This window comes from Benincasa hispida, chromosome 11, assembly GCF_027475165.1.
Source record: "Benincasa hispida cultivar pf3 chromosome 11, pf3_genome.v1.1, whole genome shotgun sequence".
Taxonomy (NCBI): Eukaryota; Viridiplantae; Streptophyta; class Magnoliopsida; order Cucurbitales; family Cucurbitaceae; genus Benincasa; species Benincasa hispida.
Genome location: NC_143488.1, coordinates 3,754,708 through 3,776,330, shown reverse-complemented (window position 1 = coordinate 3,776,330; position 21,623 = coordinate 3,754,708). Strand labels below are relative to the sequence as shown.

The 21,623-nt window shown below is 33.6% G+C and overlaps 1 protein-coding gene across 1 annotated transcript; it reads right to left on the bottom strand.

Moving 5' to 3' along the window:
- Window positions 1–11,662: 11,662 nt before the first annotated feature.
- LOC120092189 (large ribosomal subunit protein bL19c) lies at window positions 11,663–14,175 on the bottom strand. Its single transcript, XM_039050425.2, has 5 exons — window positions 14,024–14,175; window positions 13,626–13,937; window positions 12,964–13,050; window positions 12,737–12,870; window positions 11,663–11,959 (listed from the first exon to the last, which is right to left on the bottom strand). Exons 1-5 carry the CDS (start codon window positions 14,045–14,047, stop codon window positions 11,851–11,853), a joined length of 666 nt encoding a protein of 221 aa, XP_038906353.1. The 5' UTR covers window positions 14,048–14,175; the 3' UTR covers window positions 11,663–11,850.
- Window positions 14,176–21,623: the final 7,448 nt, after the last annotated feature.

The window sequence follows — 21,623 nt, the reverse complement described above, 5'->3', positions numbered from 1 at the left end:
CTCGTGTTAAACGTGAGGATAACTTTGATATCTTAGATTGATGGAAGGGGAATTCTTCTAGATATAAGATTCTCAGCAAAATTGCACGAGATCTTTTAGCAGCTTCGTTATCCACAGTTGCTTTTAACTCTGCATTCAGCACTAGTGGGAGAGTAATTGATCCTTTTCGTACCTCATTATCTCCAACCACTGTTGAGTCACTTGTATGTGCATAAAACTGGTTACGTTCTGAACAAATTAGCATTGGTTTACAACAATACTTGGAGGAAATTGAAGATGAAGAGGAAGGTTTGTATATTCTAAACATATTTATATATATATTTTTAACATATTTATTCATATATTTATTATAGTAACTACTAATAAGTTTATAATTTGTTTCTTAGTCTTCATAACGGGATTGAATGGAGTGGCAAATGCAAAAAATAAGGAGAAGGAGAATAATGATTGACAAGTGAAACAAATTTGTTTGTATTGATTAGACTTTTGGAATTCAGCACTAGTGTTTAGCTTGTTATTTGCTTTTATATGACTTACACTTTGAAGGTAGTTGTTTGAAATTTGTGTATTGTGTACTTTGGAGAACTTTTTAGTTTTTAACTTTTTATTGTAGTCATTTGGATTGATATGTTTTTAAGAATTATTGTGGATTGCTATTTAAGAAATTTGTGTATTGTGTACTTTGGGCATGTTCTTATTGTGGATTGATATTTAAATTATGTTTAGAATATAAAAAAAAAGAGAATATACAAAATTTAAAAAGGGAAGAAGGAAAATAAAAGGCAATTTAAATTAGGATATTTAAATTATGTAAAAAATTTGTAAAATAAAAAAAGAGAATATACAAATTTTAAAAAAAGGAAGAAGAAAAATAAAAGGCAGAAGAAACAAAAAAATAGTTTAAAAATAGACCAAAACAAGAGAGAGAAACCGATTCATGAAAGCGAACCGAAGCGAACGAATCGGTTCAGTTCGGACCGCATAAACGGTGTGGTTCGGTTCTATACATAAATAATATCGGTATGGTTCAGTTTGACCTCCAAACTAAACCAATTCCACCCCTAGTAAATGGATCTATAAGCGAAAAAGGGGTAGTGATGGGAAAGGTGCAAACCTTCAAGACTCGACTTGTGGCAAAGGGTTATACCCAGGTGGAGGGAGTCGACTATGAGGAGACTTTCTCACCTGTTGCCATGTTAAAGTCGATCTGCATCCTTCTGTCCATTATAACTTATTATAATTATGAGATTTGGAAAATGGACGTCAAGATGACTTTTCTGAATGGCAATCTTGAGGAGACAATTTATATGGTGCAACCCAAAGGATTCATTGCCCAAGGTTAAGAGTAAAAAGTTTGCAAACTGAATCGATCCATTTATGGGCTGAAGCAGGCGTCTCGATCTTGGAATATTCGGTTTGATGCTACGATCAAATCGTATGGCTTTGACCAAAACGCTGATGAACCTTGTGTTTACAAGAAAATAGTCAACGGTTCAGTAGCTTTTTCAGTATTATATATAGACAATATACTACTCACTGGGAATGACATAGGTCTACTGACTGCAGTTAAGAACTGGCTAATGACCCAATTCCAAATGAAAGATTTAGGAGAGGGTCAGTTTGTTCTGGGTATACAGATCTTTCAGGATCGTAAGAACAAAGTGCTAGCGCTGTCTTAGTATCACACCCCACCCCAGATCACCCTCTTAGCCTAGAGAAGGGCGTGACTGCAGCAGTTATCAACCCTTAGGCTGATACTTACTGCCTAAAAAAACTCTTGCAGAATAACTCTGATACCAAATACAAATTATATGCAACGGGACGGCTGTAGGCCCACAATTTATTAACTTAGAAACTTAATATGTTTAGAGTATTTACAACATTAGATTTACAAGTCCCAAAACCCACAAACCCTAGTCTTTATATGAACAATAGTAACATGTGTACAATATTAACAGTAACCACCTAGTAACGGTTACAAGTCTTTTGGTCCTTTAGTGGCAAAGAAAATACTGAGCTGTCTTCAGAGGATTTGACCGTTACCTGTGGGGGAAAAAAAAAAACATTTGAAAACGGGGTGAGCTTACGCCCAGTGAGTGACCGAGAAAACATAGTAAATTCTCATGCATAATTTCAGAGAATAGTTTTATCTGAAATATAAACTTTTATAGCATAAATATTTTTCAAGCGTAAATTATATAAAACTGTTTTAAACATAAAACAGTAAAATCATTTCTCAAGTCAAAGTACTGTATATTTGGTAAAATAATCCCAACACCAACTACTAGTCCAGGGAGAACCCTTTTGCTCAATCTCTGACTTTATTCACTTGTGGCCACACTAAGTACCTTAACACATTAGGTACTACTGCTCAGATACCTTCTCCTTTTATTTCAATATCGAGCTACTAGGATACCTTCTCCAACGTACTTCAGTATCCCGTTGGTTTGGTACCTTCTCAAACGTACTTCAGTACCAATAGATACCTTCTCCTTGTACTTCAGTATCTAGTTGGGTGGATGCCTTCTCCTTGTACTTCGACATCGCATTTTACCAAAACTATTTATAAACAACTTTTCTCTTTAAAGCATGTACAGTATAACACATATACAACATGGCTTTAAATATGGTAACGCATGCTGGATAAAATCAACATATACATATGTAAATAGTTTTTCAACAATATGCATGCGTTCAAATCACAATTCAAACTTGCTTGGAAACCATTTTATAAAACTAGTAGGCATGAGAATTATTTTCTCAAACATGCTTTCTGTAAAACGTTTGTAATCAAAATAGTTTTAAAACATTTTAGTTCGAAAACATTTTAGCCACTCACCTCGAACTCTTAGGAACTTTTCACTCTAGTAGCTCCTCGGGTCCCTTTTTCACCCCTAGAATCCAGATTCAACTTACAACTTAGATTACTTATAGTTCCGAATCTTATTTGGAAATACTTACTTCTACAAAATTATTCTAAAATGTCTTAGGAATCTTACCCTAAACTTTCAGCTCATAATTTCTCGTGGTTTGGCCGGAATCTCAAAATCTTCAAGACTGGCTCAGACTGATCTGACAGTCTGACCCTTCTGCATTCTTCTCAACCTCCAGCTCAGTTCCTTTGAGCCTTTTCCTCCGACAGACCTACTCTGAAAACTAGACTTCCAGAGGTTTCAGATGGCTTTAGAATCACTCCAAATACATGAGTATATTGGAAGATCTCCTCGTCCAAAGTTGACACATTCTTCTGAACCCTCACTGCCCTCTACTTTCTCTACGAAATTTATGATTTTTGTGTGATTTGAAAATGGAATCCCAACTTCCTATTTATAGGCATTCAAATTGCTCGTGGGATTAACAGCACCTACTTGGCTGCATGGCCAAATGTTTAATCCTCCCTTTATCAACGTAAGCTGACTTCACCTTGGTTCAATGTGTTCTTCCCAAACGCATCCAACACAATTTCTTAGGGTTTAAGAATTTCTCTTAATCGGATACCTAGATTTTAATTGACATTTGCCCTTACGTCTTCAAGCTTTGATTGTATTCAAATTAGGGTTTTTATATGCATAATCCACCCCAACGTGTCCAAATACATTGCCCAGAAGCTTGGTCGGCCGTTCAATGCATAGGCGAGGCGTGGCGTTCGAATCGGACAAAGCAAGGCTAACGCATAGGCACTCTCGCTCTTTCCGCTCTCAGAAGTGTCGCTCACTCCACTCTCGACAGTGTCGCTCTCTCCCACTTTCTCGCTGGTCTCGCTATCTTCACTCTCGCTCTCTCCAGCAATCTCGCTGGTCAGCTCTCTCCAATCTCGCTCTCTCCAGCTTTCTCGCTGGTTTCGCTTTCTCCCATCTTCTATCCAATCTCGCTCTCTCCCATTTCCTCTCCAATCTCGCTCGTCTCGATCTCAATGATCTCGCTCTCTCCATCTTTCTCTCCAATCTTTAGCTACTATGACAAATGTTCCCCGTATATAATTTTTTTATCCGTTTACTCACCACTTAATGATATTTTTACACGGATCTTCCAGGATAATTCTAAAATAATATTTTCTATATTTTTCCTTAATTCCTTACTCCGTACTTCACCTAATTTTTCATACTTAGCCGTATTCTTCCCCGAATTTTCCAAACTCAATCTTCATATTATTCCACATTAATTCCACGTACTTAATTTCTATATTTATTCCCACTTAATATTTTTCCCCAACTTTTCCAATATTATTTTCTCATTTCAAATCTCTATTCCTTCTTTCACCAATCACATTAACTGTTTTCAACAACCTATTTGTTATACAAATTTCATTGCAATTTTACCAATTAAAGCTCAACTTAAATTATTCAAGGAAAATCTACTTAACACTTAGAAATTTCCTTCCCCTTAACTTAGGATTTAACTTTCACTTAGTTAATTTCTTTTATCACTTGCTTAAGTAAGAAAAATAGAAATATGGGTTTCACACTTAGGCATCTTATATTGACAAAATCTTGCTCAAGTACTCGATGCAGAACTCTAAAAGGGGCCTACTACCATTCAGGCATGGAGTCACTTTGTCTAAGGACATGTGTCCTAAGACGCCTCAAGAGGTTGAGGACATGAGATAGTCCTATATGCATCTACCATTGGCAGTTTAATGTATGGATGCTCTGCACTAGGCCAAACATCTGTTATGCTATGGGAATAGTCAGTAGGTATTAGTCTAACCCAGGCTAGGGTCACTGGACCGCGGTTAAGAACATCCTCAAGTATCTTCGGAGAACAAGGGACTACATGCTCATGTATGAGTCTAGGGATTTGATCCTTACTGGATACACGAATTCTGACTTTCAAACTGATAAGGACTCTTGAAAGTCCACTTCAGAGTCAGTATTTACTCTTAGTGGAGGAGATATAGTTTGGTGGAGTACTAAGTAGGGATGCATCGTCGACTCCACGATGGAGGCCGAGTACGTAACAGCTTGTGAAACTGCTAAAGAGGCCGTCTGGCTCAAAAAGTTCTTGACAGAGCTGGAAGTTGTTCCAGATATATCTACGTCCATCACTCTCTATTGTGACAATAGTAGTGCAATGGCGAACTCCAAAGAGCCCAGGAGTCACAGGTGTGGCAAACACATAGAGCGGAAGTATCATCTGATCCGCGAGATAGTGCATCGAGGATACGTGATTGTCATGAAGATTGCCTCGGAGTAAAACATTGCTAATCCGTTTACAAAGGCTCTCATGGCTACAGTGTTTGAGGGTCACCTTCAAAGCATGGGTCTATGGGACCGGCCACGGCTAAACTAGGGCAAGTGGAAGATTTTGTTGCACTTGGTTTTTATGCCCTATTTTATTGTTTTGTACCTATTTGTTTGTACTCCCCACTTTGCTTTAGGACAAGTGGGAGACTGTTGGGGTTTGTGCCCTATAGTCTCGTGTCCTGTAGTTTGTAAACAACTTTGTAAGAATACTTGTGATGTATAATATATATGATATTTACTTCACTTCTTGACTTTGCACATTTAGTTGTTTTTTATTTTACCACAAACCAATAAACTTAATATCCCTGGTTATCTTTATGTAACTTAAGCATGTATGTAGTGACATACAAGTGGATCATGTCTTAAGTGACAACCAACATAGTCTGTAGTATATGGATATAAGAGGGAAACCTTATCCTGGTAACACTACGAAGGCGGCTCGCTTTATGGAATTGTTACAAATGTTGTGACTTGTCACAGATGGTCTGATTCTGATCATTCGTGTAGTGGACATGCGAGCGGGGGCATCCTATACAAAGAGTTTGTATAAGACTTGACCTTGAAGTGTTAATGTCTTGTCATATAACTCCGTTCATGACTGAGACTTCACTTCACTAGGATGACCATTGGTAACATGACCTCAATCCTAAGTGAGTTGGGAACTCCTGCCATTGAAGGCGGTCCTTTGATTTGCATGGGTGCGAGTGGTCAGAGCGCCGACTCAAACCTACTACTTATGGAATTCGTCTGATTTAGGAGTTGGGAACTCAGCTTCACAAGATGGAGTTCACTCCTTCCCCAAAACAGGAGTAAGTAGATAGATTGCTTTCTTAAGGGCTGATTCTAGGGCTTGAACGATGTAGCGCCACACACCTTCTCATAGCCCGAGAGGTGTTTACACATAGTAGGACTATGTTGTATTGTTCATTAGAGGGATCAGTGATACTTAAGGAGGAAGATGTAATTATAGGGGCAAAATGGTAAATTGGTCTACTATAATTACGAGCATCTGTGAAAGGTCATCGTATGATGATTGGTTATATCCAATGGATATAGAAATATATCTATGGCAAAAAGAGTTCAACTGTCAATCTTTAGTGGAATGCCTGGAAGTTAACGAATGGTGGATATCGTGACTAAAGAGTAGTCAGCTATTTACGTACCGTTGGAGCTTCGAGCCTTAGGTCCATAAGGTCCCCTTGGTAGCTTGGATATAAGTTGAGGGTCAAGTTTTGGGTCAGTTTGAAATGTTCAAATTGACAAGAGGGAGCTTGATTATATATAATATAATTGAACTAGTTAATTATATACGATATAATTAATTTTGTGTATGAGATACATTAATTTGGAGGAAATTAGATATAAATATGATTTATATCTAGTGAAGGAAAAATACTATAATTAATATATGATATTAATTTATATGTTATGAATATGATGAGATCACATTCATTGGACGGTTAAAAGGGAAATGGGACGACGTCTCTTTTGTTTTAATAACGGATGAGTGAGTTGAAAGATCACTTTGAGACGCATAAATAGCTCATGGTGTGTTAAGCATGAGATGCGCAAACATTGTGTTAAAGAGTGTGTCATCGCTTAGAAAATTAGTACCTATACGATAGTGCCTACACGATCGCTTACCTATTCAATATTACTAAGTGATCGCTTATTGATTACACCTTCGCGAGCTATTTATTGTATGATCATTTACCTTTTCCTAAGCGATCGTTTAGCTACCGATATTTACTAAACGATCGTAAAGACGATCGCTTAGTTTTTCCTACACGATCGTTTAGACGATCGCTTACCCTTTTTTTCTACATGATCGTTTAGACGATCGCTTACCCTTTTTCTTACACGATCGTTTAGACGATCGCTTACTTCTTTATACACGATTGTATACTTCACCTAAACGATCAAGCATCTTGTCTATGTAATAGACGAACTCATCTCCCACTTGCTTGATCGTTATGTACAGTCTTTCTTTCTCCTCCCCTCTACCAAATCCGAACAAAGTCCACACTTTGGATTCTCACTCTAAGAATACTGAGGGCTCTGAGTGGTGGTGTCATCTCTGTTTCCTTCTGTTCGTGTGGTGATTGTTCGAGGTAGACGATTGGGTTTTAGATTTTCTGTAAAGAAGTCTTCAACTAGTATGATCTTTAAACTTTCAAAATAACAATTTAGTCGTTGATCTTTAATTGGTAATTATTTAGTCCCTATACTTTCAAATCTGTAACAATTTAGTCTTTGAATTTTAATAAGTAACACTTTAGTATCTATATATTGAAAATTGTAACAATTTAGTCCCTATGATGAAAAACCACTTTAAAATTAAGTGTTAAATTTTATTATGTAACAACATAATCTTTATAGTTTATAAAAAGAATTTGAAATTTTTTTTAATCAATTAACGATCTACATGTGTAAGAAATTTCATTAAATCTTTAAAAAAAATTCACAATAAGGACTAATTCATTACAAATTGTGAAGTATAGGTACCAAATTGTTGCTTATTAAAGTTTAAGAATTAAATCGTTACAAATTTAAAAATATAGGGACTAAATCGTTACAACAAAAGTTTATAGACTAAATTGTTACTTTGATAAAAGTTGAGGGACTAAAAGTAATTTTTAATCTAAAAAAACAATACAAGAAAACCATATACTAATATCTACTTTAATCACCTAAAATGATAGCAAAAAGAAATACAATCTCAATTTTTAAAAAAATAATAACAAAAAAATATCTCTCCATTTAAAAAAATAACAATAAATCTCCATTTAAAAAATAATAATAACAAAAAAAAATCTTATCCAAACAATCATGCAACAAATTAAATTCGAATACAGGATATATAAACCAGATAGTCACCTATAAGTAAATGGTAATATGCAATGGTCAAAATTTAGGCACAGAATAAACAAATATCTTATATTCAAAATAACTATCAGATAGCTTTCGTCCACGGTTAAAACTTTTTTCATACTAAATTTAAGAAATAACGGTTACTTATAAAAAAAAAAATTAGGGTGTGCTTGGAGGAAGAATTATTCTAAGACTATAATAACCACCTCAGAAGATTTTATTTTGTGTTCCCCAATTAGCTACAGTAACACTATTTCAAAACCTCCATTTACTATAGTATTTATTTGTTACCGTTTTTACTCTTTTACATTTATTATTTTTTTTAGTCTTGGCTATAGTTCTTTTCAAACTAAAATAGTTTATATCTCAAACACATAACTAAAATAATTTACACCCAAAATACAAACTATTATAATTTAACTATAACTAAAATAATTTACACCCCAAATACAAATTATTATAACCTAACTATAATAACTTAGGACTATAATAATTAACTCCTTGCCCTAAACACCTTCTTAAAGATTTCTCCATATAAACCAACTAGTCATTCATGCGTAAATGGCAATTCCAGTATTTTAATGCAATAATCTTGAAAATTATTAAAATTTAGACACCGATTAAAACAAATACCTTACACTCAAAATAACTATCAAATACCTTTTACCCACAAACAGTTAAAACATTTCTCATACTAAACCTCACAAACAATTTTTAAAAAAATGTCAAATAAATCACACAAATACTCTAGAATAAAAAAAAGTTTTTAATGTGGGGCAATATGTTTCACTCGTATTAATTAAAAATTACAACAATGATCTCAACACACTAAATTTCACCACCACCATATTTACCATCTTCTCCTCCACAATCTCTCATGTCATCTATTTATCTCAATAGTCATCGATTTAAATCCTCTCTTCAATTTTCATCCCAATCCTCATCGATTTAGATTAAGAAAATACACATATTTACATACCCTGAAGTTAGAATATATTTCGAGAATGTCAATCCAATGACCAATCAATGTGCCTAAGGAACACTTTATAAATTATCGTCAATGAGTATGATTGAATCAACGTCCATCGTGCTGGTGGAACATTATTCGGTACTTTAAAATGGAGATGATATTTAAGGGATAAAATCACGGTTTGTAGTAAAGGGTAGAATGGAGAAACCAAGTTTAGTAATGGGACCCAAAAATAACCAAATGACTATATTTCATTAATCTCAAAAAATGGCCAAATTTCAAAATCCTTGTGCTCTTTTGGTGTTCTACTATAATTTCTCCATAAAAAATGTCACCTCATAATTCGGGTACTTTTTAACCGACGTTAATAGCAAGGACTAAATTGAAGTTTCTTAAGAGTACATGATCAAATATTTTTATTCATTTTTATGGTTATCATTATTTTATTTTATCATTATTATTTTTTTTTAAGAGACATGGACCAAATATTTAATATTGAAGAGAAAAAAGAATACAGGTCTAATAATCACTCTTAAATGTAGTCCACCGCCAAATACACGTCATTCAAAGCACTTAAAAAGAATATAAGACAAATTTTTATTATTAAAAACATTTCAATGAATTGGTAATTTATAGTGGGTACAATTTTTTCTTGAGTAGATTTATTTTATTTTATTTATTTAATTAAAGTATAGAACCCTTCCAACTCAACTTATAACATCTATTATGACATCAACCATCTTATCAACAAAATTTAAAGTTTTGTCCCATTGATGACTTGATTTTCATTAAAGTTGCAAATTGCATGTATCTTTGTTACTTTGGTCTTCACCTTGTCTATATATCTCTGTCAAACTATTAGCTTTGGTGAAAAATGAGTTAAAGTTTCATGTATTGATGATAAAGCTCATTCTTTTGAACCATGTTAAGTCAATCCATGAAAAAAGACATCTATAGGTTGTTTCAATAATGATATCGCATTTTATCCTCTAACTCCGTACTTCCCATAGCCCTAGATTTTTTGCACTTTGATCATTGGTGGTCGATTGAACTTAGATTTGCGGTCAACCCATGGAAATAATAAATGATACTTTTTTAAAAAAAAATAAATTCAATATTATTGATAGTGTCGATAATATCAATTGAAACTTCTACCGATCCGATAGTAAATGTATTTCAATCAAATCATACTCAAGTAAGAATTTCAATAATCCTTTGTTCCTAGGGACTATCTTAAAAACTCTCAATCATGTGTAGATAAACTTGGTGATGGTTATTGAACACGAAAACGGTTTTGAATGTTGCAAGCTATGTAATTTCAACTCAGGATCTCCCTTACCTTAAGGCACGATTGATGGTATTCCAACACCAATTATCTTATTAATTGCGTGCGTGCAACCATTTAATTATATCCAACAGCTAGCCAAAATCCTCAAAACAATGACGACATGGTCTAGTCACAATATTCCTATGGCGTACCAAGGATGGTGTTACTTTGGCTTTTGTTAGATGTATGAGTTATTTTGCACCTAGATATCAAGACTCCATTTGGTAACTATTTGGTCTTTGATTTTTTGGTTTTTGAAAATAATATTTTTTTTCTCACAATTTCTTATCCATAGTTTTCAAATTTTTTATGTCAATATTTAAATTATTTGGCCAATTTCCAAACTCAAAATCAAGTTTTTGAAAAAAGCCTTTGTTAATTTTCAAATTTTGACTTTGATTTTGAAAACACACCCAAATGATTACTAACCAGAGAACATAGTTGTTACTAATTTGGTGGCAACCTTAGCATAGTTTGAACTGATTAAGGCATTACAAGTCCATAAAAATATCATAAGTTCGAATCCTTATCTCATATATTGTTGATAAAAATAAAAAAAAAACCGTTTTCTTATTTATTTATTTATTTTTCCCTATTGATGAACTCCATTCACAAAAATTACCATCAGATATGCTCCTAATTGTTTCCCACATCAATTGTTACACAAGATAGTAGAAAAAACACCCTACAAAAGTCATCTCCCTCTCTACCAATATAGAACCTGAATACAATCTCTAACAACATATTCAGGCTAGGTAGGAATCAACTCCTGAAATTTTGTAAATGCTTGTTCCAAATAAGATCAAAGAAAGTGCATCATAGCAGTTAATGATCTTGAACCAGAGTTGATCTCTAAAAACTCCACCACTAAGAACAAAGATAATAGAAACTGACCTTTGATCAATCATGTCAGTAGCATCGCCACCAATTCTCCTCGAAGCCAAAGGAAGTAAAAGCTCTGACTTGCCATAATTCCACGAAGGATGCAGGAAATCTACTAAGGCCATAAAAACCAGACTATAAAAAGAAAAGCTAGAAGTAAAGATGCCTGAAGGATGCGAAGACCAAAACCTTCCCATCTTCACAGATTAGGAGGTAGAACCATGGCCAAAAAATCTTGAGACATCTGACTTCATAAAACTAAATTTAAATGTGAGGAAAAACAACTGAGAAGATGCCAAGTAATGGCATCGGCAATGGTGAAAAAGCTTGGGAACATGGTGCAAGGTTGTGATTGAGAATCCAGGTCAGTAACTCTAATTAAACCCCTGTTGCTCAGATATATATAATTAGACGGGCAAATGGTAATGTGGGAGGGGAATAACATAAATACAGAAGAATGATGTCCGCATCTAAGAAAAAGAAACAGGATGTTTTCAATCATATCAAGATACAACCCGTTGACGGTCGATGAAAAAAAGGAAAGGCATCGGGGTGTTTCACTTGAAAGTAGAGAGTTTTGGAAGTTTGTCTCTCAAATAATACAACCTTGCCCTCCTCACCTTCCTGTGGCTCACCACTTTTATCTCCCTGATGTTTGGTGAGTACCTGCAGTAGAAATCCTTCTTTAGATAAAAAATTCATATTTATAAGTTCCAATCCTACAGAAGTAACCAAGCAGGTAATAAAATATGCATCAGGCATCCAACTTTTCATATAATTTTTTTTTTCATAATGACAGAAAAGAACTTCAGCCACAAGTATGCAGTTGCTTAGGGTATAACATCAGATGTTTATCATTTCATCAAATTATGAATTTTGATAACATGTGACTTGCGAGCAAAAGAAAATTTTCTTTTTGTTTCCTTTACCTTAAAATAGTTTTGCCACAGCCTGCTTTTCAGCATGCCAAGAGGGAGCTCTCAAATCATTGACCCATGTTCTGATTTCAGCTAATTTTGATGGATTTGGTGGGGGTTTTTACTATTATGGAAGAGGAATTTAAGACCAAAATATGTAACAAGGTTCAAGTTTCACGTCATCCAAACTCCAGATAATATTTGCTTTATTACTGAATCAGCATGTGAGACTGTTCCGGAGATACTCAATTTTATGTTTAAATAAACAACAGATTCTGAAGATAAGTTTTAGAAATTTGAAACACATACATGCAATAAGGTTCAAGTGTTCTCACTTCTGAGGTCATCCAAATCCAGATAGTTTCCTCACAACTCTTTTCAAAAAATTGGGAAGAGAGAAAAATGCTAAATTTTGTATTTGCTTAATGAGAGTACATCAGCAAGTGAGATTGAAATGGAGCACACATATTCTACTGTTAGTACGTATTAGATTCTAGAAAGAAATCAAAATGAACTCAATACTTACAGCGGAAAAACAATTTCCACACCAACACCAGCAATAATTCGGCGAATTCTAATCGTAGTGTGGATGCCAGCATTTTGTTTTGATATGACAATTCCTCTATAAACAGAAAGCCTACGCCTATTTTCTTGAACTTCCTGTAGTAGTAATAACATTTTTATTAAAATGAGTTTAAGAAAAACTTACACTTCAATAAGAGTTCGGATATAGAGGTTAAGAATAAAATTTACCAGTTTAAGTTCCACAATGTCACCAGTTCTAATGTCTGGAATCGGCCTCTCCTTTTCTGACGCTTCAATTGCCCGCTTATTAAGTATCTACCCAGAAGAGAAAAGAACGAGAAAACTAAAATCAAATTCAAATTATCATATCACATGTTTAACTGTCACATTCCCACTGACTGGTAAAAGAGAAAATTCTTGTATTCTAAAATTTCACCTTTGATAGCTCAAATCTTATGCTACACAAAACAGTAAAGAGTTTCCACGGAGAGAAGGATCGCACTTCGACTTTTAAGCCGTTATTTAGGCTCCAGTTTGATAACCATCTTTTTATTTTTATTTATTTTTATTTTTTTGAAATCTAAGCTTAGCTTTGAAAACTAAAATGAGTAGTTTTTTTAAAAAAATGTTTTTGTTTTTGTAATTTAGCTAATTCAAATGTCTACTGAACAAAGATGAAAACCATAGTAAGGGAATTGTAAGAAAACAAGCACAATTTTTAAATAGTTATCAGACGGGCCTTAATAAATTCAAAGATTTGGAAGCATTGAAAATAATTCAAAAGAACCAGTACAAAACTATACTTCCGGTTGCAAAAATTCTGTGCTCCTTAATTCAGAACTGCAAAAAAATTTGTGATCCTTAATGCTAAGAATGGATAGAAAAATTACCCCCATTACATCTCCGAGCTTAACACGAGGCTTTCTCGGCGGCTTCTCCTCCTGAGGCAGAGCATCAGACTCCGCTACTGCTTCTAATTCAGCTTCAGGAGCTTCCTCAACCGCTGACTCCTCATCGGAATTCGCCTCAGCTCTCACAACAAACCCCCGTCTCAACGGCGCCGCAATGGTATGGTGAAAATGGGAGCCGATTGAACTGGAGGAAAGAGTAGAAAAAGAAACACGAGTACCAGAAACTGCGGAACAAAACCCTAACCTTCTCGGCGCACATTGATTGGGGTTTCTTGGAATAGAAATTACGGCCTTGAAACAAGAAGTATGACGTCAATGAAATGGAAGATGAGGAGGAATTTTAGAGATAACATTAAAAGGCGATAGGGGGAAGGTACCTGAGGAAGAATCTTGGAGGCCATTGATGAAGAAATTGGAGCTTCTGAAGGAGGAAAATGGAAGAAAATTAGAGATAATGAGAGAGAATCATGGCAATGACTGTATTTCTTCTTCCTTCTCTCTCTCTGGAGAAGATGGAAGTGAACTCTTATCCACTACCCGTTTCGGGTTGAAATTTTGACGATTAATTTTGGGTCGGGTCGGGTCGGGTTGTCCCTTTTTTGGTTGTGGGCTGGATCCATAAACACTAACAATCAAACGGGCCTTAGTGTGGATTGGGCTCGGACTTCTTAAATCTATGGCTCATTACGACATTCCAAACACCTCCTTGACAAGCTGGAGATTTTTTTTGATTATTATAGATTTAATCTCTTTTGAAAATTTATTTTCATAAATGTTTAAATATTTTGATATTTTCATTATGCTATATTTGGACAAAAATATCCCTTATGATGGACGGTTGGAGAGAGAAAATTGGAGAGAGTGCATGCATTTATTATATATTTTTCCATATTTACCGAGCATCTTTGACGTTTGAGAGAGAAAATGCATTTATTATATTCTATTAATTGTTTGAGATTTCTTCCCATTTTCAATTAGGAAAGAAAATGCATTTATGATTCTATTTTTCATTTAATATCAAGCAACTGATTTTTTTGAAGGATTCATGATTATTTTAAATATATCTTAGGTCATTGTTTTAAATATTTTGCAAATAACTCATGCATGAAATATACCGCATTATATAAATAAGAAATTGACTCAATGTTCAACATAAGTCTCAATATATATCATTCATTTCTTTTATATCACAATATATATAATCTCGATAGATCAAAATTTAACAACTCCCATCAAAAAGGCAACTCAAATTTAATTTAACAATTTCAATATATCACAGTGTATAAATCACTCAACGTTCAACATAAATCATAGTATATATCATAAATTTCATTTATATCACAGTATATATATCATAAATTTCATTTAATTAATCAGAAATCCCAATAAATTCCATCTAAGCTTTAAATGTACTTATTATATATTCTTAATTAGTTGAGATTTTTCTCCATTTGAAATTAATGTGATTTTTTGTCCTCAAGTTTAACTAATGTTCAACATAAATCCCAGTATATATTGTAAATTTCTTTTATATCACAAGATATATATATTATCTCAATAAATCAAAATTTAACAACTCCTGAAACAGAAATGTAATTCACAGTTAATTTAATAACTTCAATATACCACAGTATATCACAATATATCATAAATTTCATTTATACCACAATATATATCATATATTTCATATTTTCAAAAAACAAAGATACATACGAATAAATATATCAGAGTATATATACGTGTGTGTGTGTTTGAAGTCAAACTCGGGGACAAAAAATCACATTAATTTCAAATGGAAAAAAAAATCTTAACTAATTAAGAATATATAATAAGTACATTTAAATCTTAAATGGAATTTATTGGGATTTTTTATTAATTAAATGGAATTTATGATATATTCTATGATTTATGTTGAACATTGAGTGATTTACATACAGTGATATATTGAAATTGTTAAATCAATTTTGAATTACACTTTTGTTTAGGAGCAATTATTAAACTTTGATTTGTTAGGATTATACGTACTATGATATAAAAGAAATCTACGATATATATTGGATTTTATATTGAATATTAAGTCAATTTATGATTTTATATACTGTAATATATCTCATATATTGGTTAGAACATTTGCTGAGAGAAAGTCTCTGTCTTAGAGGGAGTATGGGACGTTCTTCATTGATATCATTGCTTAGGTGGAGCCTAAGTATTCAAGAGTGGGAGTCTCACATCTAGGGAGAGCCTAGGTGTTCAGTTGAGTGTTAGAGCTTTATGGAGGTCAGTATAATTGAGTTGTCAATACAAATAAATACTATGTTAATACAAATAAATACTATGTTATAATTGTTTAACACATATATTAGTAAAGTTACCTTTCCAAGGGCACACTGCCCTCCATATATAGGTGTTAATCACTGAACTGGGTTAACAATCCTTGGTGTTATTTCTCTTTTTACTTTTAGTCGTAAATTGTTCTGTGAATTGTCATGACATAGTTTATAACGTTCTTCATCATGTGGTAGGTACTTCTATATTACTTTCATTTGGTATTAGAGCGGGTCACCATTATCTCTGGTGTTGTGATCCTAGTGTGTTTCTATTATAGGAATAAAAAAGGTGGCTCTACCTCACATCCATCTATCTTAGATGAAACAAACTATGCATATTGGAAGCAAGGATGACAACTTTCACTACAAGAAAACACCCATTTTCCGACGCTTAAAATTGTCGGAAAATGGTAAAAGAAAGTGTCAAGAAATCCATTCTCGATGTCAAAATAATCACAGAAATTTGGTCGGGATATACCCATTGAGAGAACATCTCCCAACGTGTCAACACATACCGTTGGGGTTAATATATCAACCGATGCTTAATATACCATGTTGGTAGTTCGAAACTCCCGATGTATGTATAGACATCTTCAACAATTAATCGAACCAGCCATCGAGAGTTCGATTTAGACAATGAGCCGTCGACATATTTAAGAACTCCCGACATTTTGCGTCGGGAGATAGTACATTTTTTTAACTTTTAATTTAATTTTTTTTTTATTTTGATCCGAATAATTTGAAATTTATAACATTATTAAGCAAATCAAATATATTCATATAAGGAACAAAACAAACAAACAAAATCGTCTAGTATTCTCTGTCACACAAAAGAGAGAAAAGTCGACAAATTGGTCTACAAAAGAAATATGTCTTGACTAATACATAAAAGAAAGAACTCTCAACATCATCTCCAACAACATCTCCAAACAATATCCTACAAAACAAACAAAAATCATAAGGTGAATCCTACAATCCTACAAAACAAAGAAAATCCTACAATTCTACCAAATAAAGAAAATTAATACACTTCCAAGGCTACATGTTCTCAACCTTAAACCTCCACAAACATACAAAAACACCAAACTAAACTCCAAAAGAAAGATACCAATCTCAACCCACCTCATACAATATTCAAACTTTATAAACCTCCACAAACACACACAAAACTCCCTAAAATACATTAAAATTCAATTGTTTGGCTACCGTAACTGCATGATAGCCAACAATTCATTATCATAAAGCTACTAGTAAGACATAACTACTTTGCTACCATAACTGCAGGATAGCAACATATTAGTCAATTAGATAATGATGTAATCACACCTAATTCAATTGCCCTTCTCTATGTGATCGTATCATATCTTCAATAATTTTTTTCATTTCTTCCATCTGTCTCACATGATCCTCTCTCATTTGTTTTTGAACGTCTTCAAGTTTCTTAACCTTCGACTGAGACTGTTTAACATTGGCTTTTAGTTCCCCCACGTCCCTATCATGAACTTCTTGAGCAGATGACGAAGTCGATGAGCTACTACCCCTCATTGACTTAGGTTTAGGGCCTAACATAGAGCTTTTACGTGACCAGGTCGTCTACCCAAAACCGTCTCATAAATTTTATCCCCTATTAGTAGTTAGGAATATTCTAGAGTGGAGTAGGATTGTAAATCTAACATTTTTTTCTGCACATATTAATTAACTTGCGTAAGTACGAGTGACTGAACTTACCAATTAAAAACAAAAACAAAATAAAATAAATTGATCACATGTGTATCCTCAACTGCCTGATTCACAAACTTATCACTTTTAGAGTGTGTTTCTCCAAATAGGTCAACACATCCCACTTCTCGACCTTGTTTTTCCTGCAGCTCAGATTGAATTTGCGGGAAGGACTTCGACCCGCTTACATGGTCGAACGGTAATTTCTGTCGATTCTTCCTATTTGTCTCTAAAATTTCCTACATTCAAACAAAAAAAAGTTAAAAAGATATTCCATAATAGTAATGGAGTAAATGATAAACGTCCTCAATTATTATAACCTGAAATTCTTCACTCTAAAAACGGTCACACAAAAAATGCCAATCTTCTAATCTATTCTTAAGTCGGCTAGGCAGGTTGGCATGTGCTTGCGGAGGGTTGCTACAACTCCTGTAATGTCTGTGCAGATCTGCTTTGAATTCTTTGAATGAGTTTCACATTTGATATTTGATAAAATTATTAATTGCTTGGTTTGATAAATCAAGCACGAAATAAGGCTATAAAAGAATTAAATAATACTTAACATATAATGTTTATAACAATCTAAAAGAACAAACTTATAAACTTACCAACAATTGACTTTTCGCCAGTTCTACAAATTTGTTTGGAACATCAGCAAAACTAGGATATCGTACTGGAAATGCAGACTTGACCATGACACCAATCATATTACTAAATCGTACAGAAAACCCCCATTCTTTGATCATAATTGGAATTCTCCCATATTTTTTTATGTACTTTTCTAACTCAATGGATGTATTGTTCCCTACCTCTTATTTTTTTGCTATGGATCATGGGTCCAAAGTCATTCTCAACTATAAGGTTGAGGTAATGTTACAATTATATAAGAAAACCCCCCTTTTTTTAAGAAGTAAATGGCAAAGTTGGGAGTATTATTAAGCTAACTAAAAATTTAAGGTGAGAGGATAATAGAAAGAAATGGCCAATGGGACATGGGAGAGATTATTAAGGTACATGAACTCAAACAGCCCATGTGAGTACCCCCGACCCAACAAGTATGGCCCATCCCATTTATTCTTTCCTTTCATTACCCCTTCATCTCACAAACTTATTCACCAAATTCAATGCCAAAGGGAGATTAATGCTAAATTAATTTACAAAACTCTCATGTAAAAATCAATTCATTTATTTACTTACTTTTTTTCTTGCAAAGAAAGCAATTCATTTATTACCATAATTTTAACACTTATGTCAATACAATCATAATGAATTATCAAAAGTTAATTTAAAACATTTTTCTAATTATGTGAAATTTATGGTACTAAACATCCATTATGATAGATATGAAATATAATACCAAGGATATAAAATATAATATAAGTTAAAAATTAAAAGGAAAATGAAGGAAACAACTTAATTCCTAACCCTATATTTTAGGACACTTGAGACCGAACCCGAGCAAGGAGCAACTCTAAGACATTGAAAATGAGAAGGATTGTGAAATTCGAGCTTGGAGCGAGATTACCCAAGTGAAGAAATGAAAAATTAGCAACTAAAAACATGAAAAACAACAACAAAATTTTGAAAACAACAGCAAAATTAACTCATAACTAGACTAGTTTCATCATTTCCCCAAATTTTAAACAAATTACAACCTACCCAAGCTCGATTCCTTCAATTTAAAAGTGTAAAGTCAAAGTTTAACTCACCAAGAGTAGTTTCCAACGAACGGATGACCAACTGACTTCAAGATTAAAGGATAAACAGATGATAGACGACAAAAGACAGATGAATGGATGACGGATGAATGGACGACAGATGACGAACGAACGAACAAAAAACCAGTTGCCTTCGATTTGGGGATTTCATCAATGCTAGGGTTAGAAGAAGGAAGAAAGCTAATTTGAAATTGGGGGTTCAATTTAGAGGTTTTAAAACGGAACTCCCAATTAGCTATCGTAACCATTGCAAGTTCTTACCCAACTCTCGAAAAATAATTTAATTCATCAAAAGTTTGGCTCGTCTAGGTTGGCCTCCCATTTACATCTCTTGATGAACAAGGTGAGGCGTCAAGAGTGCTTACCAAACTTTTGATGCATGATTGAAAGCGTTGGGAGGTTGGTTTGTCTCTGCCGAATTCTCGATGCTTGCTTTTGACGCATCGGGAGTTCTTACCAACTGATGACGAGTCACATATGGTGTCAGGAGTTATTGAGCACTCCCGATGGCACCCTTACTAGTCGGGAGAGATTCTCTCTCCCGATGATGTATTTCCCAACAGTTGTTTTAGGGTCGAGAGAGTCTCTTTTTCTTGTAGTGCTTTTTGAAATCCATTGACAAAAGTTCCTAGAAGTTTGTCCTCATTGGTTGAACTTCCTCTGAAATCATTGTAAAAGGTGAGAAGGAACTCTAACCAAAAGTGGAGTGGTCTGAGAATGAGGATGAAGCCTCTGAAGGCAACTTTAGAGCATTGAATGTCATTTTCAATGGTGTTGACAAAAAACATCTTTAGGTTGATAAACACCTGTGTCTCTGCAAAGGAAGCTTGGAATGTCCTTGTTATTGCTCATGAAGGGACATAGAAGTTAAAATGTCAAGACTTTAGTCGTTAGCCACCAAGTTTGAAATTCTTAAGATGCAGGAAGATGAAACCATAGCTAAGTTTAATGTGAGACTACTTGATCTTGCAAAGGAATCATTTGCTCATGAAGAGAAAATCTCATAGGAGAAACTTGTGAGAAAGATTCTCAGATCTCTTCCCAAGAAATTTGACATAAAAGTGATTGCGGTTGAAGAAGCTCAAGCTATATCTTCTATGAGGGTTGATGACCTCTTTGGTTCTCTCCTCACATTTGAAATGCGGAAGGATAAGTCTGATAAAAAGAGTCATGGGTATGTGATGCCCTAGTTTATTGTATTTATATTCTTCCTCTCACACTCAACATTGTATATCTATGACCCACCTGAAGTTTTAGTCCAAGTGGAAGTTTGTTAAGTCTTATATCTTTAAACTCGTGGTTTGTAAACATTAAATATATTCTATTTTGCAATAAAGATGTTATTGAAGTTTATTTAGTAAAATTGTTATTGAATATGTGAATTGCACCTTTAAAAACTATAAATCCAATAAATTAGAATGGGGCTATAGCATGAATTCTTGAATTATATGTGAAGACATAAAAGTGGATCAAATGGTTAATCTCATATTGTTGGAACTCATGATTTGTAGGTCCATTAGGTCCATTTGCTAGCTCACATCGGAATAAATCAAAGAACAGTGTGATGAGAGAATTTGAAATGTTCAAATTCAAATTAGGGATTAAATACTAATTATATGTCAAGTTTAAATTGTTGAATTAAACAATAAGGGGAGTTGAAATATTTAAATATGATTTAAATATTACACATGAATAGAGATTCATGTTTGAAATTGGTATTTATTATTAATTTAATGTTTGCTATTAAATTAATTTTGTTAATTAAATTGTTAGAACTCATTTTATTTAAAATTAATTATTTGAAATTCAAATTTAAAATTAAATTTCATTTTAAATTGAATTTGTGAAATTCTAATTTAAATTGAAAATAGGGTTAGTGAGAAAATCTCACATTTCCCACTAATTTGAACACCTAATTTTCCACTTAATGTATGTTGGGCGTCAATTTCTCGTGCAATTTGATTGCACGCATTTCTCTTTAAATAAGAGTAAAATTATTTGTTAAAAAGATTCATGCAATTTTGCCTTTTTTTTTTTTTTAAAGGAATTGTTCTTTCAAGTTCTTCACACCTAAAACTTACATACTCTCTAAATTCCCTTCAATTTCCTCAGAAACTAGATCCCACAATCCATTATAAGACCGAAGAAGAGCGGGGAAGGCTCTAGTAGTAGTTCACGAAGTGTACGTGATTTTTTTTTTTAACCAAAGGATA